At 41.9% G+C, this 18,555-nt stretch overlaps 1 protein-coding gene across 5 annotated transcripts in view; it reads right to left on the bottom strand.

Annotated features, from left to right (window-relative positions):
- Positions 1–18,555, bottom strand: part of Cfap54 (cilia and flagella associated 54) — a 308,158-nt gene that overhangs the window by 266,664 nt on the left and 22,939 nt on the right. For all 5 annotated transcript variants that reach the window (XM_013518543.1, XM_013518547.1, XM_013518536.1 and 2 more), the window contains exons 6-9: positions 10,663–10,806; positions 8,494–8,607; positions 8,272–8,373; positions 3,430–3,628 (exon numbers count right to left, since the gene is read on the bottom strand). In XM_013518543.1, coding sequence (XP_013373997.1) covers positions 3,430–3,628; positions 8,272–8,373; positions 8,494–8,607; positions 10,663–10,806 — 559 coding nt within the window. The remainder of the gene's footprint in view (positions 1–3,429; positions 3,629–8,271; positions 8,374–8,493; positions 8,608–10,662; positions 10,807–18,555) is intronic.

Genomic DNA, 18,555 nt, shown 5'->3' with positions numbered 1-18,555 from the left:
GGAAAACAAAGAAAATAAATTAATAGCCGGGCATGGTAGCACACCCCTGTAATCCCAGCACTTGGAAGGCTGAGGCAGGAGGATCACTGAGAGTTCGAGACCAACCTGGTCTTGAAGGAAAGGGCTACAAAGTGAGAGCTACAAAGTGAGCTCAAGGCCAGCCTGAACTGCATAGCGAGACCCTGTCTCAAAAAGACAAAGAAAAAAAAAAAGAAAATAAATTAATAATACAGAAAACAGACGTACAATAGAAAGGATCAATGAAATCAAACATTGTCTCATTGAAAAGACTAATAAAATTGATGGACCCCTGGTGAAACTGATAAAATAAGAGAGAAAGCAAACTGACCAATGTCAGAAATGAAAACAGGTCACCAGGACAGACTTTAAGAAGATCAAAATGACGTGCCGGCCCTTAGGCCGGCGCCGCCGCCCAATTGGAATCTATCATGACCCAGAGAAACAGTGACACAATTGGCCCATCATGCACCGACTGCAGTTGCCCACCCACGGATGTGTGTAAATCATTGAAACTTTGAACAACCCCTGGGAATATATGCCATACAACGAGCCACTCTTGCTCTTGCCATTGAGAACCAGAAAGGTCCAGAGCCAGTGGAGGAGCAGCTGCTGAACAAGGACTCAGAGAACATGAGAATGCAGCCTAAGCCCACGGAGTCAGAGATCCAATGGACTGGGGTCACAAGAGCCGCTCGCAAGCTGTAAACCAGGAGGACCGTGCACAATACCTGCAGAGACTCATTGGAAGCCATTCTTCCCCTGACAGTACAGGCTGTGGTGAAGCTCTGGAGAAATCTGCAGCAGGATTCCTTTTGCCTGTGCTGACAGTTGGGGAGAGGACACTAACTGGTTGTGGGGTCCCAAAGCAATGGGAAGCTGGAGAGAAAAAGCTACAAAGAATGGCTTTCACCCCAGATAGCTCACTTGAGATGTTAGTAAGAATAGCCCCCTCAGTATTCTATAGCCATGATGAGGAGGAGGCCAAGGAGAGAAAACAAAGAGACTGAGAAAAAGCAGCTGCTTTTGCTGCACCACTAGGAGAAACAGATCCCAGGTCTGATTCCCGGGGCTCCAAGAAGAACTCGACAACTGCATTCATCTGCTACCACTGTTAAAAGTCAGGCCACCTCAAGAGGAACTGCCCTAAGAGGCCCCATGGGACATGCCCTGGATGCAAAGGAGACCACTGGAGTTCGGTCTGCCCTCTGAGGTGGAGGCCCCAGAGCTCAGACCCATGCTACCAGTTAGTCCAACAGGAATGAGAGGCCTTGGGGCATGGCATGCCTTCTCCCTCTGGACAGACCGTCATCTCCATCGAGGAGTCCTGGGTAATCATGACTATGGAGGAACAAGAAAACAGCCTGTTGCTAGTCACAGGTGCAAGTCTCTCGGTCCTTCTTTTCAATCCTGGCCTTCCTTCCAGCCATCATACCTCAGTGAAAGGAGTCACTGGTGAGGAGGTAATATGCTATTTTTGACAACCCTTAGGCTGTAATTACTTATTAGATCCTTCTTGCATATCTCTGTCTTCCTGAGAAACCACTTTGAAGATACCACCATGTATTACAGCAGCCATTGATATTTTCCTACTAATCTATCCATAACTGTGTTAAGTTTGGAATGTTCCTATCCTGTTTCATAATGTATGTTTATTATTATGTGTTTCCTACAACAACCATTGAGAATAGTTAATGATTTTTCAATATGTCACTCATGTATAGCTCTATTTATATTCTTTAGAAGCCACTTTGAAGATACCAAAGTATAGCATAACAATTCTTGATAATCTCCTACCTCTTTAGTCTCTAACTTACTATTATTTGTCTATTTGTTTTCCTGAGAAACTATTTTATAGATAATAATACGTAAAACGATAACCATTGATAATTTCCTACCATTTTGTCTGTAATTTGCTAAGTCCCCCCTACTATTATGTTATCCTTCTTTTATTCTTTAAAATAAAAAATTAAAAAAAAAAAAAGAAGATCAAAATGAGATACAGAACTCAATGGAAATTTAAAACCATTGGATAAAATGGAAATTTTTAAGATATATACCACTTACTGAACTGATAGAAGATACAGAAAAACAAAAGGAAAACTGAGTAATTTTATATCTATAGAAGAAACTGGATCCATAATTAGAAACCTCCTCACGAAGAAAATTCCAGGTCCAGATGGTTTCATCAATAAATTCAAGCAAACATTTAAGAAGAAATAATAACAATCTGAAACAAATACTGTCAGATAATAAACATGAAATAATTGTCAACTAATCTTATAAAACCAGTATGATCATGAGAACAAAATCTAAAAAGAACATTAAAAGAAAGGAAAATCTTTCTCCTAGCAAAGCAGAAATATTAACACCTGGCAAACAAATCAAGCAACATATCAAAAGGCTAACCCTCACCTCCAAATTAGGTTAATTCCAAAAATAGAGGTTAGCTAAAATTGTAGATAAACAATCAATGTAATTCACAACATCAGTAGAAGAAAAAGGTGTTTAATCAAGTCAACAGGCTGGGGATTTAGCTCAGCAGCACAGCTCCTGCCTGGCAAGAGCAAGGTGAGTTCGATTCCCGGTACCGGAAAACTCCTCCTCCAAAACAAAAAAAAAATAAAATCAAGTCAACAAATTTCGATAAATCCAGAAACAACTTTTGATAAAATTCAACTACTGCCCAGGATTAAAAACAAACAGAAAACTTCTTAGGGAATCAGGCATAAAAAAACTTCCCTAACCTGAAGAAGGATATTTATAAAAATTCTTTTTTTCTCCCAGTGCTGGTGATCAAACTTCTGGTTTTATGCAAGCTAAACACTCTACCACTACATTATACCCGCAGCCACAAGCACATAACTAATGGTAAAATGGTGAAAACGTTCCACTTAAAACCAAAAATGAAGACCAGGCATGGAGGCACATGCCTGTAATCCCAGCACTCAGGAGGCTGAGGCAGGAGGATCGTTGCAAGTTCGAGACCAGCCTGGGCTACAAAGTGAGTTCAAGACCAGCCTGAACTGCATAGTGAGACCCTGTCTTAAAAAGACAAAAAAAAGATGCAAAGTAGGTCAAGAATGACTACTAAAACTATGTCCTTCCTGTGTGCTTAATACACACCCCAGCCAGGGAAGTAAATCAAGAAATAAAGGAAAAAGGAAATTAAAAGCTTAAGAATTGAAAGAAAGGTATAAAATCATCATTATTCACAGCTAACTATACAAAAAACTAATAAATGACTTGAATTATCAACTGACTTTAGCAAAGTTGATGAATTTCAAGTGAAGATATAAACTGGATATAGCTCTTATATGGATTTGCGTCATTTCAAAATTATGCGAAATTCGCAAAATTTCTGTTATTCCTGTCTGCCGCAGAGTATTATTATCGCAACGTCTTGCTTACTTATTAAAAGTTCTTTTCCTGACATGAACAGCTCTGAGACAACGTCGCGCAGCTCCACCTCATCAGTAGCGAGAGGCCCTGTTTGCAGCGTTCGCCGACTCGAGTCGGAAAGGGCCTCCACGACCGCCAGAAATCTGGACGCGGTGCTGTCAAACATCTCATCCAACAGCTTTTCGGTGCTGGTCCGTGGCCACGGCAACTGGAATAAAGGAGAAAATGCAGCCCGTTTTGTAAGGATATTAGAAGGCAAAGAAAAGCAAGTTTAAGTAATGCATAAGAGAGAGAGAGATTAGTTTAACAATGAAAAGTTTGCTTTTAGGGTTCTCATTTCTGAGCCATCGCTTCAAACTCCATTTAAGTGTATGTAATCCTATCATTACCTCAGACTTTGCTACCTCTTTAGTTTTATGTTTCCAAGGCAGTGTAAAAGGCTGTTTATTGCACAAGCGTTACCTCTGTATGTTCTGCAGCACCTTAATTATAGCCTTCCAGGATCGCTATGCAAGCGTGCATCCGTGCTTTCGCAAATTCAAGACCAAATCTTCAGAGGTCTGGATGCAACTTTGTTAATAAATAAAGGCTGCAGGAAATTTCAATAAGGAATGTGTTTTATAGTAAAGAGAACTAGGCTTGCGGCAGGAACTCTGAGGGAGGCTGGTCAGCTGTACCAACAAACTCGCCTTTGTGAGCTCCTGTTGCCCAGAGTGACTTCCCTCCTGCGGACAGCTCGCCTCATACTTCACTCCCCGGAACATGGTCTGTTCTCTGCATTAGATTGCCCATAAGTGAGACCAAGTCCAGCTGGTGTTTCTAGAATCTATATCCAGCTTGAAGATAATCAGCCATATCCCCCCTGATTCTCTTCCATTCGTCTCTCTTTTGGGGGTACAGTCACAAAGATAGAAAAATAAAAGCAGGGATAAAATGGCCTTGGACCTTTTTCTCCCAAGCGTCAGCTTCTCTTATTGAGCTTCTATGCTTTTGAACCCATAAGTCAACTGAAACATCAAAACCTAAAAAAAATCTTGAATTCCACGCCTTGCCATCGCCTTCCTTATAAACAGAGGTAAAGGTTTCTTTTAAGATTTGTATTAAGAGTTAAAACAGAGCTTTAAAAGTAAGCTGAGTGCACGCCACTCAGGAGGCTGAGGCAGGAGGACTACAAGTTCAATGAAAAGCTGGGGAATTTAGGAAAAATATGTCTCAAAATAAAACAAAAAGGACTAAGGGTACAGCTCAGTGATATATAGCACTTGCCTCACAAGTTTGAGGCCCTGAGTTCAATCCTAGTACCAATAATAATAATAATAATAATAATAAATGTTACTATTGTTTTAATTTTTATAGGTCTTTTATTCTTATTTTATTTTTATAGGTCTTTCACTATTAAACAGTATAATGAACTTTCTAATAATTGTAAGTATTCCCCAAAACTGGTCATTTCTCACAACTGTTAAAAAGACCAAGATATTTTTACAAGAATATTATTGAAAAATTAGTAAAAGAAAAAGAGACTGAAATATTTATCAGAGCTATAGATGAATACTCAATAAAGAATTTTAAAATATAAATATTTAAAAGACCTATAAAAAATTAAAATTAAAGCACTAAAAACAATGGATTGTCAAATATGACAAGCACAATAGCAATGTCTATCAAAATAATGAGTTCATTCAATATATTTTAAAAATTAAAATCTCCACTAGATAAATGGTCAAAGGCTAAAAGATAACTCACAAAAAAGGAAATAGAAAAGAGTAATGCACAAATATAAAGGAGAGGTGAATCAAAGAAATAAAGTGATTTTTTTAAAACTAAATTAGCAAAAATAAGTTTAAAAAAATTTATTAGCTGAATTAACAAAGTATGTTTAAACAAATAGTATCAGAATAATAGCTTGTGACACAATTGAGACAGGCAGGCTACCAATTTGGAAACAGGAGCATCCGTGCTGGAAATCAATTAGGTAACACGTGCCAAAAAATAACAACATTCGTATTCTTGAGTTGAATAATTGTATAATTTCAATTTAATCTACAGGAAATAAAGGAAAGGAAAAATAGCATACCTAAACATGCGGCACATTTATAATTGGAAAAAAATTCAGAAACAAGTAAAATAACGGATATAAAAATATTAGACTAAAAAAAATTAGACTTAACTGCAGTACGTATACTGCCTACATATAATACGGTGTATTATACCATTTTGTAAAATGTCAGGACAGATGCCAATCTAATTGACACACCCATACAATTTGTTCCACCGCTAAATGGTGTGATCTCCTAGATAAGGACTCTATGAGATTTCTGTGCTAATTCTCCAGCATAACACACACCTACCCCAAGCTGTGTTCCTCACTGTCCCCAACAAACTTGGCTTTGGCTTCCAAATGATGACCATACTCTGATCCTTTTATTTATTTATTTATTGGGAGGGTACCAGGACTGGAACTCAGGACCTTGTGCTTGCCAGGCGGGCGCTATGCCGCTGAGCCATATCCTCAGCCCTCTGATCCTTTACTTACGATGTTTCGTCCTCTTTTCCCTGTCTGGCCAAATCCTGCTCATTAGTCCAAGGTCATTTAAGAAGTCCAGCACTGTACCTCAGGCTTTTCTATATGCCACTATACTTAAAAACAAAACTAGGCAGTCAATACACAATGGCTGAATGAATGAATAAAAAATAAACAAGCACAGCAGCTGTTTACTAGGGGCCCAGAAACTCTGAAGGGCTTTGTGTTTAACTCATTTAATCCCCACCATCCTTTCCCTCTTAAACTTATCAAAGATACAGTTATTTTGTTAATTTATTTATTATGCAGTTTGCACACCACAAAAACGTACTTCATCTACCTTGTTCAAACAGTAGCTACTTTAAAAATATTTACTGAGGGCTGGGGATATAGCTCAGTAGCACAGCACTTGCCTGGCAAGTGCAAGGTCATGAGTTCAACTCCTGATACTACATATATATCTATATATATATAAATCAATAAGTGGTTGATTATTAGGTATGTCAATTAGTAGTCCTTTAAAGAATCTTCTCAAAGTCAAAATGATTTACATATTGTAAGTTAGAACTTATAAACACAGAATGTTCTAGAAAAGATTTAATGAATATCAATTATTTTATTTTGGGGAAACATAAAAAAATTATTTCATACATACTAGTAGAACACGTAAAGCATGTCAAGTTAATATAATGACATTATAAAAAGATCATGCTAATTAAGCTCTGCAAAAACTGCCCATTAAGACATTACAGTATTTTCCTAGAAAAATACACTGTAAGAACTTTTCATACAATAATTACCTTAAGGGAAACAAGAAATAAATGAGCTTTCATATAAATTTACCTGGAATTTTACACATTTTTTAAAAAATATATTTAACTTTGCTAACAGGTGACCATAAATCCTCCACAAAAAAAAAAAAAAGTAAGCAATGACAATCTTGCAGCTTTGGATATTTCAATTTTGTTTACTCTTAGAAAAAACTGCTGATGGGGAAAAAAATTAGCCCCTGCCCTCTTATGAAGGTGACAGCATTACTACTCAACCAGATCAGATGCCGTTGGTTCAACCTTCATCTGAGGAATTTCCTATGCGTCGCTAAGTTACCAATCATATCCCACTGGTCAGTATGAGACGTGGTGGAGAAGGGATACACACGGTGTACTTCCAGGCTTAGGAGTCAACGTAGCTGCACTGACTAGCAATGGAATGGCGTTATATGCAAAAATATTTGTATTTCCACATCATGATGTATTTAAAAGAAGAAAAAATTATTGGTAAAGTCTGAAAGGGAACTGAGAAGAGAGGACGCTGTCCCTGGAGCAGTAAGCAAGCACTGGACCCGGACTGCAGCTTCCCGGGCCAGTTCTGCCCGCAGCTGGCTGGTGACCCTGCGCCAGTACTGTGAACGCTCCCAACTTCCCTGTCAGCATCTGCAGTATGCAAGGACCTGGGGATTTTCAAAATCCCTCCCAGCTGCTGAGGTTCCGAAACTCCTCTGTGAGAAACTGCTCATCTCCTGCCCCATAACTTTTCATTTCAGCCTCCACGCAGGAGCCCACACAGGAGAATTCAAGGCCATCTAGAGCAGCCAGGGATGGCGTCAAGGAGGCACAGAACTGGGCCATGAAGGATGCCGAGCTCAGGAAGGCAAACGGGGGCAGTGGGCGGAGGAGGAGGAGGCAGGAGGGAGGGAGGGAGGAGTATTCCCATGGCACAAATTGGTCTCCCTCCCTTCCCAGGCGTAGTCCCTGGAGCAGTTGGCCAAATCTGCTGGTAGCTAGGAGGGGACTGTGACTGGTTACGCCATGCCACTTCCCCACAGTACAGCACAGCTCCGGTGAGGCCCTGAGCGCTCGCTTGCGCCTCCAGCAGAGACTATTCCTTCTCAAGTGAGGGCTGCTTCCCAGCCTGCCCCTGAGCTGCTGTCTCCAGCCAAGCCCTCCAGTGGGCCTCCTAGCATCTCACTCCACTGGGAAACAAATGGTCTTTAGCCACCCGAGGTGCTGGCTTGTGCGCGTAGGGCTGTGCCCGCCTGCCTCAGCCTGCTCGCTTGCAAGGGCGGCTCCTTCAGCCTCTCCCCGGCCACTCCTCCGCCATTTGTCCCTCACTACTACATAGCTGGGACTGTGATAAAAGCACAAAAAGCTTACGGAAAAGGATGAAATGAGGCCAGACTGGAACCGGGAAAACCTTCTCCTCTCTGCTTGCCCAATTGTTCAAGCAAATCAGGAGCATGATTTAATCTTTCTTTAGTGACGAGGCTCAAGAGACCCGGAAGGATAACACGAATATACTGCAGAATAACACACATAGAGAGGACTTACGCTCTGTGCTTCCTTGAGGTTAACTCTTATCTTTGGTCTAAAATAAGCTTTGCTTTTTCTTCTAGATTCAAATACTCCTCTCTTGAAGATCATCACTGCCATCTGCCTCAAAAAGAAGAATCACAGGTGAAGCAACACTGAGACACGCTTCTCAGCACCAAGATGAAGTACTTAATCACTCGGGGAGAGCAGTACATCTTTCAGCTCATGCAATTTTTATACCTTTATCGTGGCCTCTCTATAATGTCTTCTGGATTCTTCCTGGGACTGTGAAGAACTCATTAACTCCAGTTGCCTCAACTCATCAATTTTAGCTAAAGCACGCCGAGCAAACGCCTGTGTGCATTTAAAATAAATTTAATTTGTAAGAAGTTAGAATATAGAGATTAAAAATGCATAAAGACAGTATGTTTTGTTGGGCTAGACTTCTGATTTAAGCTGTAAATTATACTGAAGGCTGGTCGGCTGAATCTGTAACACAGTCACTACCCCGGCTATCGTTTCCTTGTATAAGGAAATTCTATAGATCTAAATAATAAACTGTTTGGCTCCAGATCGTCTCCTCTCTGGCTCTGCATACAGGTATGGCGTGCGCGCACACACACACACGCACACACACACACGCACACATGTGCACACACCCCATCCTACCCTCAGACATTCGTCTCCAATCCTAACGTCCCTAGTAAAACAAGCCGTGTAACTATTCAGCTGTTCACATTGTCCGTTACATTGTGAGGTCCTTAGCCTACTTCACCTTTGTCTCCAATTTCCAACATACAGGAAGTATGTAATAAATATCCGAGGAAGGGAAAAGAGAAGACAGGCTTGCTTGTTTAACTGTATCTCTATCCTTATTATTCTCCATCAATAAGAACAAGAGTTTAAAGGAGCTACTGAGTGCTCTATAACAAGGGTTCATACCAGTTATTTTACCATTTCTTTGAAATATTTTATTATAATTTCTAAAATTTTAATGAAAATGCTTCCAGACCAATTGCTATATGGACGTGTACAAAGGGTTAAATTTTCCAGTAAGGGAGAATCCCGACAGGGCTCAAAAGGTCAAAACCTCGTAAGTGTTCAACTCCCTCATAACTTGACTATAAAACAAAATGCCCCACCTTTAGAATACTAACTACGTACATGGTAAGTAGTTTCTAGAATGTATCTTGGACAATGGGAGTATCCCAGGAGAGCTGAATTCAGCTATTCCTCGGCCTTGAACCACTACTGGCCAACTCTTCAGAATTAATCCAGCTGGGCTTGGTGGCACACACCTGTAATCTCAGCACTCAGGAGGCTGAGGCAGGAAGATCGCCATGAGTTTTAGGCCAGCCTAGGCTACATAAGTGATTTCAAGGCCAGCCTAAACTACATAGAGAGACTCTGTCTCAGAAAAAAAAAAAAAAAAAGGGCAGGGAAACCTAGACATACTAAAGAGCTATTAATAGGTAAGAAGATGTGTTTCTGGTTGGGAACAATATCTGACCAGGTGTTCATGTGGCTGTAAAAGCTGTAGACCACCCAAGACTCCCAACCAAGGCATTGAGTAAGGGCTGAAACCCAACCTGCACTGCACTTACCAAGCCATGCGCCCCAGGTCAAGGGCGTGTCAGCCCGGAGGAAGGGGAGCTGACTTCTAATTTCCAACAACACCCCATGCTGACCAAGCCATTAGCACGTACCATGGACAGAGTACTTCTTTATTTTTTTTTTTTTTAATTCTTTTTTTGTCTTTTTGCAGTGCTGGGAGATGGAACCCCTGACCTGGAGCAAGCACGGTACCACCGGGCTTCCTCTTGTTAAGTACACAGAGAGGCCGTGCAAACCAGTAGAAGCCCAAAGCAAGTGAAGGCGGATTTCAAGTATTTAACCTCAAAGACATGTACAGAAAGAGGAAAATAGGAAACAGAATATAGCAAATGGGGTTGGAGGCAGAGAAAAAACGAAAGACATGCATGATAGGTGGCCCATCGTACAAAATAAAACAGGGAAGTAAGGTAGCTGAGGAGGACAAAATGAGGAAGAAAAGATACCACAAATCATATTCGGGAGGGAAGCTACAGGGGTGGAAGTTAACAGGGGACAAAGGAAAGAGCTAAAGTACAGCAAGAAATCAACAGAAGGAAAAAGCCAGCATATTTCTTCTAATAAAGAATCCTAGGGAGATAGCTCAGGGGCACAGCGCCTGCCTGGCAAACGCAAGGTCCTGAGTTCAACTCCTGGTACCAAAAATAGTAACAATTCTTGTCTTTGTTTCATATCAATTCTTGGATCTTTTTCCTGTTGTTCTGCTTTGTTCTTTGTTCCCTGAGGGCATGTAACGAAGAAAATGGACAGCCAGCTGCATCCCGGACATCGAATCCTGAAGGTGGAAGAGCCACGTACCTCCCCGTGGAGACTGTCTTGGGAGTCGTAGTAGCACTGGCACACAGCAGTGTAGAGGGTGGCCCTCCAGGTCAGGTACCTGACGGCCAGGAGCGGGACGGAGGACTCCATGCACACGCTGGCCCACAGCAGGTATTCCAAGGCCTGGGGGCAGAGGCACAGCTGGACTGATTCCTGTTCATTGTAAGCTAACAGTGATGACACTGAACACGACACTGCTGCTTCCTTATACCCAAAATAGCATATACACACGCACAGTAAAATAATAATTCAGGTAAACTTAGCCTTTTTAGAGTACCATCCTTCCTAACTCTTACAATCATTCAGTAGCTGAGCTCATTTTTCTTAATACTTCTCAGGTGTCAGTGGTGGTTCAAAGTCTGACATCCAATGATAGGATGGTTAGGAGTTGGCCTGGAACCAGTGTGTTACTCTGATAGAGGACAGCAGGGAAAATAGAAAAGTTGCCGGGGATAGAGCTCAGTGGCACAGCACCTGCCTGGCAATTGCAAGGTCTTGTGTTCGATTCCAGGTACAAAAAAAAAAGAAAGAAAACAGAAAAGGTTGACCACCAAGGCCTGTAACACATAGTAGAACAAAGACTGGAATCAAACCTAGGTTTTTGGCTCAGTTTCACCTCTCTAGACCTCCACTTTCTCATCTGTAAAATGGGTATTTTATCACATCCCAGCAATGCTGCTATGGATATGCAGGTGTGGTGTTTGGCACACAGAGAATACACTCTAGCGGAGCATGTCACTTACATAATTACTCCCAAGGTACAACTTGAAACAAAATGGTGTGAGAAGGGTCGCACCATCACTGCCCTGCCCACAGCAGCATACCTAATGCCACCTGTGCTCTGCTAGCTGAACAGCTCTTCCCCACAAATCCACTGGTGGTTCTTTCTTGACATATTCTCCCCACAAACCCTAGATGGGGAACTGCTTGGATGACGTGGATTCTATAGCCGGCTTTTTCAGTCTTTATCCTCTCCACAAAATTATTCCAAAAGCTCAAAAGTTTATCAGAGGGCTGGGGATTTAGCTCAGAGGCACAGCACCTGCCTGGCAAGGGTGAGGCTCTGAGTTCAATTTCCAATGCCAAAAAAAAAAAAAAAAAGTTTATTGGACTCTATTACTTTTCACTTGGTTTAATACAAGAAAGAGGACATTTGGTCTATGTCCTACATTTAATTATAAGAAATACTGCTGGGGTGAACACAAGAACCTGAGAGTTAAATACTTCAGAATGTCAGGTTCCTGAGTCTATGCACAGCTACGCCCGCCGTGCTCACGGCTCCCTGGACCAGGAGGAGACCTCTTTGCTTTCGCCCTCTCTGTTCCTCTACACCTCACTATGTACCCGAACCCCCTAGGGTCATCTTCCCACACATAAACTGGGTTGCGACATCCTTGAGCTCCGAACACATCCGCGGCTCCCTGCGGCCAATACGTCAGGGTAGCAGCCCTGAACCTCCATGGGCCTCGGGCTCTCTGTTTGCCACACGGGCTAACAGGAACCATCTAACAGGGCTGCGGGGGGATTAAGTGTTAAATGCTTCGATGTTCCAGCCGCTTGGTCTTCTGGAGCTTCACTCTGGTTGTCAATGTCCCTTGTGAGTGTAAGACTTTCTATCTCAGCTCCTGGACTCCGCATCTCTGCTAAACTTTGGCTACCACTGCTGGCGCGGTGGATGTTGCTAGCCGGGCCATACTGCGCACAGATGCGAAACTAACAGCCACCAAAACCTCCACGGCTTTCCTGCAACCCCTGCTTTGGATTTTTGCATTTGGATGCTTGCAGTTTGTGGGACTTCCCGTGTCTTTCCAAAACCCCTCAGGACTGGCGGTATTAGAACTTTTGCAATTCAAAATAAAAACAGCTTCACTTCACAGTTACTCCCAATACCTTTGGGATTGCCTTTGGAATGAAAGAAAATCACAGATTTTCATGCCAGAAGGGATTTTACAATTAACCTAACCTGACTGCAAGAGGCTGAACTGCTTCTCAGCAATAAAGCCGGGGCTGGAATTCAGGTCTTCGGACTGCCAAGTGCAGATTCCTTCCGCTACACGGGGCAGCCTCGACAAAGGGGAGAAGCTCGCCAGAAACACTCGCGATCCTGGAAAACCATCTTTCAAGGCGGAAGATGTGAAGCCATAGCCCCAAATAACTCAAGGTGTGGCATTTTTCCTTACATCTAAAGGACGGTGGTAATTATGTCTATCAACAGAAAAATCACGGGATATAGCAATCCTATTCATTAAAAAAAAAACCAACAAACTTTAGAGGTGGGGATGTAGCTCCAGGGTAGAGTGCTGGAAAGGAAGAAGAGAAGGAGGGAAGGACAAAGGAAGGGAGGAGGAAGGGGAGATTATTTGAAAAACCACATTCTATCTGTACCCAAAATATGGGCCCAAGAGTGCTTCAGGCGTCACTAAGAAAAATAATTCATGAGCTCAGCCACAAGATGGCACTGCAGCCCCACATAAATCTGCCTGCACTGAGGAAAATGACACAACCAGTTCCAAAGTCAATTTAAAATTTATATAAAGATGTGGAATAATTTAACACTAATTGTTCACGCTAAATATTTTACCAAGTTACTCCATTTTTATAGTAAAACAGAACAGAAATCAATAGGTTTATTGGGGGGGTTGGTTTTTTGTTTGTTTAGAATAAATGGATTCCACTGTGTTCGCTAATGTTCGCTGAGTCTTACACTATGGTTTTAGATGCCCCAGGAGAAACCAGATTATTCCATAAGCAAAAGCAATGTTGCTGTGTTTATTTAAAGAAAGTTTCTGATATCAGACCTCCACGCAGTCCTAAAATTTAAGCCAGGGTCCTGCCTGAGTCCCCATTCAAGGAAAAGCCCCTCGTTAGTATAGGTCTTCAGGGTCTCTTTAGGAATATAGGGTGATATGAGAAAAGATCAACCCCTCCCACATAGCTCCCCCCAAGAGGATGGATCATGACAAGAGTCAATGTAGTAAGCAGACAGGCTTTTTGTGTGTGTGTGTCTTTTTGAGACAGGATCTCACTATGTAGTTCAGGCTGGCCTTAAGCTCTTTATGTAGCCCAGGTGGGTCTCAAACTCACAACAATCCTCCTGCCTCAGCCTCCCAAGTGCTGGGATTATAGGTGCGCACCACCAGGCCCACCTAAGGCATTATTCTAATGAACATGAGTGGTACTACAATGTCTCGCTGGCTCTGGCCTCAGTACACCTCTAAGCTGATGTACAATCTTGAATCAAGGACGTTTTCTCAGGCTCAGCATCCCCATCTATGGGGAGGGGGGGGTAATAACAGTGCCTTTCTCAATGTAGTGATAGGAAGATTAAAGGAGGTAATTCAAGAAAGCACTTAGCACTATCCTTGATAGTTGGTAGACATTCATTCGTTAATGACAATGATGATAACAGTTCCCAAATTTAAAAACCCAGTCCAAAAATGGGCATCTGAGATGAATACTCAGACGAAGGAGTAGAAATGGCAAGTAAACACACGTGTAAATATTACACCGCTTCTTGTAACACTGTGGTATTGCTATGTACGCAAAGCCCTTCCCACAGCACCTGGACACAGTAGGGATTCAGCAATAACAAAGAAGGGTACCCATAAGGCCTATAAAAATGAGTGTTTACAAACTGTACTGCTATAACATGATTATGCCTATATTGCTGTGGTATGTTTTTAATTCTTTCAGGAAGATACCAAGAAGGATAATAGCTGGGTCAAATGGAGCCTCCAGTCCTAGTTTTTTGAGGAGTCTCCACACTGATTTCCACAGTGGTTGCACCAGTCTGCACTCCCACCAACAGTGGAGAAGAGTTCATTTTTCTCCACAGTTCGTCCAGCATTTGTTGTTGGTGATTTCTTGATGATAGCCGTTCTTTCTGGGGTGAGATGGAATCTCAGCATTGTTTTAATTTGCATCTCTCAAATGACCAGTGACGTTGAACATGTTTTCATATATTTATTTGCCATTTCTACTTCTTCATCTGAGTATTCATCTCAGATGCCCATTTTTTGGATTGGGTTTTTAAATCTGGGAGATCTGATTTTCTGAGTTCTTTATATATTGTAGATATTGGACCTTTGTCTAAGAAACAGAAGGCAAAATGTTTTTCCCATTCTGTGGTTACCTCTTCACTCTGCTGGTGGTTTCTTTCGCTATGCTAAAGCTTTTTAACAGGATGGGATCCCAAGTGTTGATTCTTTGTAGTATTTCCCAGGTGATTGTGGTTCTGCTCATAAAGTCTTTGCCTATACCTATGTCTTAAAGAGATCTGTCTATTCTATCTCCCAGCAGATTTAGTGTTTTTGTTTTAATATTTAGATTCCAAATGCCTATCAATGGAAGAATGGATAGAGAAGCTATGGATGTTTATTCTACTTTTTTTGTGTGTACTAGGAATTGAACTCAGGCCTTGTGCTTGCCAGGCATGCATTTGTGCCACTGAGCTACATCCCTGGCCCAAGATGTGGGTTGTTTTTTTTTTTTAGAAAATGGAGTACTACTCTGCCATAAAGAAAGATAAACTTGAGACATTCTTAGGTAAATGGGTGTACCTTGAGACCATAGTCTTAAATAAACAAATCAAACACACGTTTCAATATTACACTGTTTCTCTGGTGTAAGAAACTGAAAGGGTAAATAAAGACCAAAATGTATAATAGATATTGAGAAATAGGAAGAAAATGTTCAACTGGGGAGAGGAACAAGAGAGGAGGAGGAAGAGGGAAAGGAAGGGAAAAGAAAAAAAGAGAAGGAAAAGTGGAAGCAAAGCTTTTGTAAATAAGGAAGGGAAGAAGGGTTGAAAAGAGGGGAGAGACATGGGGAAAAAAAGAAGAATCAAAATACATCGTGTACAGGTACAAATTTCCTATGAAGAATAAGATCATTATGTATAACTAAAGTATACCCATGAAATTAATTTTTAAATTATTTTAAAAAATAAGCCGGGGGTGATGGCACACACCTATAATCCCAGCACTTGGGAGGCTGAGGCAGAAGGACTGCTGTGAGTTCAAGGCCAGCCTGGACTATAAAGTGAGTTTAAGCCCAGCCTGAGCTGCATAGCAAAATCCTGCCTCTAAAAAAAAAAAAAAAAAAAAAAGTAAATGGCAGTTTTCTGTAGATATAAACCCTATCCCAACTGTCATCTATTCCCAGGGACCAGAGCAGGGAAGTTCACAGAAAGAATGTGATGAAATAGTGAAATTTACATAGATATTTATGAACTTAAACTATGGGAAATGAAGATTCTATGTGCCAATAAGAAGGAATTTCAATATTCTCCTGCATTACACAGGAAGTAATGAAATTTCTATTTGAAAACAAGTTTTTTGTTAATCTTTGATCCATCCCTTTATGAAGCTTATTATTTACTGATGGCTTGTTAATTTATGACCATGTAACTGTCTCATAAAAATTAAGGAAAATCTTTTTCATTTTTTTTTCTTTTCTCACTTTTTTCTTTTCCTTCCTTCCTTTCCCTTTCCCCCCTCCCTAGTTCCCTTCCCGTCTGGGCACTGTCTTCCTACTTGATAATATCTGGTATACATTTCGGTCCTTAGTTGCATTTTTCGTTTCTCACATCAGAGACAATGCGATATTTACACATGTGCGTTCGATTTATTTAACTTAAGAGTATGGCCTCACAGTGCATCCGTTTACCTAAAAGTGTCTCAAATGGAGCCTTCTTTGTGGTTGAGTAGTACTCCACTAAATAAAAAACCACATCTTTTTTATCCATTCCTCCCTTGATAGGCATTTGGGTTGTCTCCAGGATTTAGCTATTACAAATTGTGCTGCGATTAACATGGGTGTAACAGCAAGGAGAAAGAGGGCTGAAGGTAGGGGAGGGGAATGGGGAAAAATAAGCAAAGACAAAAAGAGACGAGCATTCAGTGGTCAGAACCTTCAAAACAAAGCCCTGAGCAGCAAACTCATCTGAGTACGCCAGGACGGGGAGAGGCCAACTGCAACTTCTACTTTCTTCTAGATCTCTGAGTAGGTAGCGTGCGGTGCGCTTTGAACGTGGTTTCTCCCATCACAGTTCCCGTGGAGGCCTAACTCTCCGGTGTCATAGTATCAAGGTGATGGGGTCTCTCGGGAGGATACGTAAGTCACGGGGCCGCCAGCCTGGGGAGGGATTAGCAGGGTTCTCTCAGGACGGCTCAGTTCCCTTAGTTCCCTCGAGAGCGGCTGCTGGGAGAGTGAGCCACCCCACGCCGCGTATCTTTGCCTCCCGCCTGTGGTCTCTCTCACACACGTGCTGCTGCCGCCTTGCGATGCAGCCGGGAGCCCCTCACCGGAGCTTCACACCCCCAGCGTCACTCTCAGACCTCCAGAAACGGGCGCTAAATAAATGTAAGTTCTTTAAAAAAAAATAAGTAAAATCATGCTTCAATGAATTTCCAGCTAGAACACTTGACTTTCTAAATGTAAATTTAATGCATAATATTTAAAGAATACTAAAACTGTAAGCTAATCAAGGATGCTGTACATGACATCGTGAAAAATAGGTGCTTAAATTACTCTGGGATGACCCAAAGAATAGCCGAAGGCTCCTAGGTCTGGTTTCCTTTTGTCTAATGCTTTAGCAGACGTGAACTGTAAAGCTGCTATAGAATCCAGGTCACTCAGGCCCGGCAGGACTCAGATGTTTAAAGGGACCTGACTAATCCATTTGTAGCCTTGTCTCAGGAATCAGTTTACCAGCTGAGGGCTTGGGAATTTCTGGTTGAAAATTATTAATTCCCTCCTTATACTGACCAAGCTGAAAGAGCTTCACCCTTATCCTCAAGTGCCGAACGCACGACCATTCACCACCCCCAAGTTCTTACCGCCCTCCCTCCCCGCACTCCCACCCCACAAAACCAGGACCCGAGGGCTGGGCTTCTCCACCACTTGTGTTCCAGAGACAAACTCAAGTTCCATGAGGGGGAGAAGAGATGCCTTACAGAGGTTATTTGTAAGAAATGACTTTAAGATGACTGTCACGTTAGATTAAAATCTGCTTGATGTTAACAAGAACGAATGCTAACAGTCAACTGCTGGCACAGATGCCTCCGCCTTGCAGAGCTCTGGCAAGCAAACACCGCGGCAGACCAGCCACCACGGCTCTGGGAAGCAGGATTTGTTATTACAGTGAGTGCAACAGGAGCAGGAAAATTCTTTTCAGGAAATCAACTGGAACAAACCGTAGAATCGCTGGAATCATCTGAATGCCAAATTTGTATTATACCTGAGACAGTCCTCCTTCAATTTAATTTACACTCAAAACGCTGCCCGGAGTTTGTTCCGCCACTGTCAGTAACAGGGGTCTGGTTTGGTTTGGTTTTAATTTGAGGAACGAAACAGAAAGAACGCAGTGTTACCCAGCGAGGATGCAAACATCTTTGCTTCCATTTTTATTTTGTAGTTGATGTTAACTTGAGTTTTGAGGGAAAAAGAAAAGAAGTGTCTCTCTTGAGTGTTAGACTATCCAGGGTAAGCTTTCACATGCAATAAAGAAAAATAAAGGAGGAACGTTTCAGATGCCAACAACAACTCCAGCAGGGTCTCGGTGGGAGTATATTCGCCCTTCTTGGCCTACGTTCCAGTGACTGGGAAAAAATGCAGAAAATAAATATGTCTCCCGCTGACAAACGTGCTACCAACATGGGAGGGAAGTCAGGGGATGTGTCAACAACTTCCTTAAGCAAGACTAAGCAGCGAGCTCTGGTGAGTGAGAGTCATATTATAAAGGGAAGTCTCCTTGTCCTCACCTTATGAATGAGTTAGAGTAATCTCCAAGAACCTCATAACGTATACAGGGTAACCGCAGTTTATCAACCTAACCTGGACACTTTTAAAAATAAAAGAGGGTGCTATTAA

This window comes from Chinchilla lanigera, unplaced genomic scaffold (assembly GCF_000276665.1).
Source record: "Chinchilla lanigera isolate Chin_1 unplaced genomic scaffold, ChiLan1.0 scaffold00004, whole genome shotgun sequence".
In the NCBI taxonomy this organism is placed as follows: Eukaryota; Metazoa; Chordata; class Mammalia; order Rodentia; family Chinchillidae; genus Chinchilla; species Chinchilla lanigera.
Note: the sequence above shows the minus strand (reverse complement) of the source record. Positions and strands in the feature narration are given on the sequence as shown.